This window comes from Dromiciops gliroides, chromosome 3 (assembly GCF_019393635.1).
Source record: "Dromiciops gliroides isolate mDroGli1 chromosome 3, mDroGli1.pri, whole genome shotgun sequence".
NCBI classification, from domain to species: Eukaryota; Metazoa; Chordata; class Mammalia; order Microbiotheria; family Microbiotheriidae; genus Dromiciops; species Dromiciops gliroides.
The window spans coordinates 410,281,907-410,287,906 of record NC_057863.1 but is presented as its reverse complement, the minus strand read 5'-3'; the positions used below and the strand labels follow the sequence as shown (position 1 = coordinate 410,287,906).

The following is a 6,000-nucleotide window of genomic DNA, read 5'->3' as shown; positions in this document are numbered from 1 at the left end:
TGATTGTTACTTAGGTCATTTATCTTGGTAGAATTAGTTTGAACAAAAAATATGCAGAATATTTTTTGTATCCTTACTAGTACTTCTAATGCATTAAACTATCACAACACTTTTTGTTTGTATACTTAAAAAAACATAAAGCATCATATCTGACTAGAGGACTGTCCTGGGGGAGGTGGACTGTGGGTTTTGAAGAAATTTTGACATTTTATCTCATTTGAGAGTACATATTTTGTCTCTTGAAGAAAAGTATTTCCTCTATCAGGCTAGGGGTACTATTGAAGTACTGTTTACCACTGAAGGTCCGTTAGCAGTTTTTGTTTTGTTTGTTTCATTTATGTGGATAAAAATAGGGAGTATAAATACTTAAAGAATATTTTTAACAGATGCTTTGGGGACACATTATATTGTGAAGAAGAAGAAAGAACAGTTTGAGTAGGACATTTGAAAACTTCTATTTCCTTTATCTAATGTCACCAATGAAAAGAGGAACTCTTGGCATAAATTGGTTGTAGGAAAGTGAGTGTTGGCTATTAAAAGTGCCTCCATCAACATTACTTTGCTGGAATATCTTAAGGATTCATGATCTTATCTTCATTGAGTACTCTCTCCCATGATGCAAATTGCAATACCGTCATCTCTTAGTGGGCATAATAATAAACACAGGTCTTCCTGATTTCAGGTTTAACACTCTATGCACTACACCCCATAGTGGTGCCCCATATTCATGAATTACTATGACTAAGGAGGCTAACTTTCTATTGCCGAGTCTCCATTTTTAACTAAGCTGATCCTAGAATAGAGACAGGTATTCTCTCACTAGACCCATATTTCAAGACTTTCTACCCTGATAGGATCTGTCAGAATTTGCTTCTGCTGACAACTCAGGACTACTTCCATATCAATATGAGGAATCAGAGGGGACTTCAGTGGAAGTATCTCCCTCTAAGTAAAAAGAAATGATCAGGGGGCAGCTAGGTGGCACAGTGGATAGAACACCGGCCCTGGAGTCAGGAGTACCTGAGTTTAAATCCAGCCTCAGACACTTAACACTTACTGGCTGTGTGACCCTGGGCAAGTCACTTAACCCCAATTGCCTCACTTAAAAAAAAAAAGAAATGATCATGTGATAACAATGAAAATGTATGCCTCTGGTACCATTCAAAATATATCTACAGAGTTATATGGCATTGAGAATTTTATATATATGTATGTATATATATATATCACATATATACAAAACATATATGTAACATGATTTATGTCAGTTTTTTATTATTGATGTTTGAAGTCAGATCATAAATACCGAATCATTATGTTTTAGCAGGACAATAAAAATAAAACATTGGGCTGAAGTTTGAATTTCTCCCAAAATAAATTAAAATGCAACTATTAATTTTGGAGAGTTTTTTCCATGGATGTAGGCTTACAGATATTTTTAGGAGGCTATCTTATTTTAATAAAATTGTTTAAAAAGACAAAAGGCATAAGTCAATCAACTTGTAAAATCCACTGATATTGGAATATTATAAGCTAAAGCAATTTTTTTTTTCTGGGATGGATTGTATAATATATGAATTTATAGGAATAAGATATTCACAGGATAACACATTTAATGTCCCAAAAAACCTTAGGAGCCATCTAGGCCTGTGCGCTCATTTTAAAGGTGAGGAAACTGAAGTCCATATAGGTTAAATGATTTGTCCAAGGTCACACAAATAAGTGGTAGAGTAGGAATCCAGGTCCTATGACTTGAAATCTATTAATCTTTCCAGTATACCACATGCCTCTATAAACCATAGACAAAAATTAATCTTATTCCTGTATACTCTCATTTCATATATTCAATCACATATTTTTGATTCATTATATTGATGTGAGTTCCCTGTGGTAATGGATAGGATTTATGGTATAGATATACCTTTAAATGGCTCAATAATAATTTTCAATATGTAGCAAAAATATTTATGCTAAAGCAATAGTCTTCTATTAAAAGGATTTTAGTATAGATCTCTGATAGTAATATGTATACTGTTTGAGGACCAGCCTAAGTATAATCACAAAGGTTTATCACCAAAAGTTTGGCCAGCAGGTGATGAATATTTTTGGCTATAGAAACTCATGAAGACCTTCTATTAGGACATGGAAAAGGTGTATTCTACACTAGTGGAAGGAGGGCCCACAGTGAAGTCAATTGTACACATCTCTCTTACTAAATTGTAAATACCCCAAGGGCAGAAAATGTGCCTTATTTCATATTTTTATCACCTGGTCCTAGCATAGTAGTCTGTGTGTAGTGTGTACTTAATACAAGGGTTGAATTAAAATCATTTAAGGAATACAGAATGAGTCAATTTTAAGCCAGAAAGGTCTGGCCAAACATTCTGTGACTTGAGAGCTGTGTTATGAGCAACTACAAGGTAATAAATACTGTCCAAATGGACCTGCATTTGGTGGCAGGACACAGATTTTCATGCTTCAAACTTAAGATATGTTTTGCTCTAGTTTCAGTCAAAGCAACGTAAAACTACATGACTCTTTTGGTATTTCATTTTGATGATTTGAAGAATTAAGCACTAGGTTCCTCCTTCTCTGGAGAGCCCATTTCACAGACCAAATGCTGCTTCTAGGGACATCTGAAATTCTCGAATGTAAATGCCCACTGTCCTTCGAGGGCTTGACTAGCATTAACCAATGAGTAGCGAAATACGAAGAGCAAATTAAAGCATCTGGGGGATTGTTAGTTAAGAAATGGAATGGGGAACGCACAAGAAAACAACTTCATATCTCTGTTTCCCCCAAGAGAGATTTATCTACATATTTGGCATTGAGAATTACTACATATATGAATCTTGCTGTTGATATAGTAAGTGAACATCACTTTTGAATTGTTTGAAGCCTGGTTATTGGAGCTCATATGTTGTGAATGGAAAATGCTTATGGGTGTTCTCAATGGTGGATTGCTTTTTAAAAAGATTTCCTAGTTTATTCTGAAGAATGTTATTCTTGAATGTTTTTGTTTAGCTATAGTTCTGTGTTTTCTGTCCTTTTCTAATGAAGAAGAATAAATTAGGCAAACATGCTAAGGAGCTCATCAGAGATTCCAAGTTCTGAGAAAAGTTTCAAATAGTTTAACTAAGAATGTTTGTATGCAATTCTATACTTTGGGAGAAGTTAACATATCTAATACAGTGATCTGCTTTTAAAATAACTGAAGAGCTGTTTTTCTCTCCTCTCAAATCTCTTACCTGATGGATTAGAGACTATGGCAAGCAGAAAGAGTATCACAAACTGAAAAAAATAGCGAATGTGACAACTGAGTGTAGTTCCTGAAGAAGTGAGATCATGTATATCAGATATTTTTGTTAAAAGACTACATTGTAAATACTAGTTCATGAATATATTTTCATACACATTGATTGAAAACATGTGCATAAAAGTATGCTATGCTATTTTGTTCTTATAACATGGGAAAACAGAATACAAAAGAGGCCATAATTATTTGCATAATTAAAGATATGATCTCTATAACTGTGCTCATTAAGTGCAAACAAATCTTCTAAGTCCAAATCTGGTTGTTGCTTCCCCTCCCCCCTTGTTTTTTTGGGGGAAGCTTATAGAACACAAACAGATCTTACTCTCCGAGGATATTCTCCACCACACAGATCATGCCCTCGGTGCAGGATTGTAATATAGTCCACAGGGAATAAATGACATCCTTCTTGGTGGTCACAACAATAAGTGCAACCCAACCAACTGGACAGTAACCAGTTATAACATCACTGCTTCGAAAAATCAAATACGTCACCCAAATTTTTAGTGTTTTACAATATGAACCCTTGAGTTTTTCTTATATGTAACTCTAAAAGAATGTTTCAGGCAAAGCTCTAATAACATTAGGCTGACCAATTACTCTAATGTTCATGTTATCCATCCCCAGCCCCAAATGTACTTCATTCAACTGAAATTCTGAGAGATTATGACCATAAAAAATGTACAAAGATACTGAGACATCTCAGATGACTGTCAGGTGAAGGACATACTTTGGTGAAATTAAACATAGTTAAAATTGCAGATGTCATGCAGTTGGTGAGATACCATAGAAAATACCATCAATTAATTAACATTCTTAAGAAAATTATGCATCTGTAACACCTCAGGCTTAGAAACATATTATAGACAATTTAAATTTCCGAGGTGGCCACAAGTGAGGGAAATTGCTGTTGTTACTCTTAAAGAGGGGTGATTTCTCACACAATACTCTGGGCTTCCCAAGTGAGACTAGTATTGGGCAGTGGTGTACAAATACAGGGCTGTGGCGGGGATGAGAAGAAATAGAAACGATTCCTTTTTAATGTTATCTCAAAGTAGTTAATGGATGGAAAAGAATCTGGTGCATTTAAAATAAATGCTTATTACATGATTATACAGTGTGAGTCTAAAAAAAAAAAAGATTCCTTACGTGGACAGTCTTGGTATTGGTAGACATTGCTAGGGGAAGAAAGGTGAATCCTAAGAAACTTCCTTATTTACTTCTAAGAGTGAATGAGTTGCTATCAGTTGTATTGTAACATCTTGTTGACTTTGGTACATTCAGTGCAAAATATTTAGGGGAATTTTTTTTACCCTTATAAAAATAAAAGGCATTTTCCCCCCTTGAGAGTACTTAAAAGTATCCACACTAAAACAATGCATGGAAATGGAAGAGATGAGATACAATATGCAAGGTTCTTATTCACAATTTAAAGAACACAAACATAATGAGCCTATAAAAATAAACAGAAGTTACGGTGTATTTTTTTCTTGATATGTGATAAATTGCTAGTTTAAAAATGGTTTCCATGCATTATAAAGCATAAAATCTGTAATTCATTAGTAATCCGTGGTCTAACTGCTCATCTGTAGCCACTCTTACTTAGACACATATCACCTGAATAGGCATTTTCACCAATCACCTTTATGGTAGCCCTTTTTAGTTACCTCCCTGTGACTCAGATTCCTATACATGGCAACTCTCTCTACACCATGCAGGCGCTCAGTCTTGGGTACAGCAAGAAAGGGTTGTTCTATTATAACAGTGGACATCAATTAATGTACTTTCAGGAAAGATTTTTCTTTATTATATCTTTTAACTGTAGCTAATTTGGAAGTTGGGTCAAGTGATGCCACAGTTTTGCTTGAATAAGTCCAAGGACTGGTTTCTGAATCCTGATAAGTCCTTATAATTACCATGTAGTTGATCCCGTACAGTCTCATCTTGTTCTTGGAACATAATGAATGGAAAAGAAAAAAAAAGTTTGGCAGTCAGGAAGAACTGTTGATTGAAAGACTGTTGGGTTTTCCCTGCACATCAGGCCTATCCAGATCCTTCCAAGAGGACTCTGTCACCACTGTCCTATATGCCCCAGAAATTACTGAGCAATTGTTCTTGGAATCTCAGTCCCTAGACATACTATAATGTAACCATTCTCTAGGAACTCCCAAACTAAGGGTCACTCATTCTTCAAGAGGATAAGTTCCATGAAGTCCCATCCACAAAAGACTGGGCACTATGGTTGCCAGATCATTCAAGTCCAAAAGTACTTGTTTCTTCAACGGCTGTCAAAAGCTTTTCATAAAGCATGGAGAATGATGGATAGGGGGGAAGGTCCAGACGATTAAAACAAGTATGAGCCCTGCAAAAATAAAATTAAAAAAAGACACGTAAGCATCAGTTTGTAAAGCTTCAAATTAAATTAACCATGGATTTATCATATACTCTTTCAAATTATCCACAGTTCTATGACCAATTCCACTATCCCCTTGCTTTTTTGGGGAAAAAAAGTTCTATACAACTATACGTGAATCATAATTGAATATATCTGCTGTTTTTCAAGAGTCTTTAAAATCTATTATAGAGTATATCTTGTCTTGCACTCTAAACAACATGTGAAATCTGTAATTTAAAAGCACCTCTATTTTGAAGTTAATCATTTCTTGACAAAAAGATTATAATCTTCC

General features: G+C 34.9%; 1 protein-coding gene across 4 annotated transcripts in view; it reads right to left on the bottom strand.

Moving 5' to 3' along the window:
- Positions 1-4,493: 4,493 nt before the first annotated feature.
- HECW2 (HECT, C2 and WW domain containing E3 ubiquitin protein ligase 2) overlaps positions 4,494-6,000 on the bottom strand; it is a 449,127-nt gene continuing 447,620 nt past the window's right edge. For all 4 annotated transcript variants that reach the window (XM_043994321.1, XM_043994323.1, XM_043994320.1 and 1 more), the window contains one exon: positions 4,494-5,675. In XM_043994321.1, the coding sequence (XP_043850256.1) occupies positions 5,564-5,675 (112 nt within the window). In that variant the 3' untranslated portion in view covers positions 4,494-5,563. The remainder of the gene's footprint in view (positions 5,676-6,000) is intronic.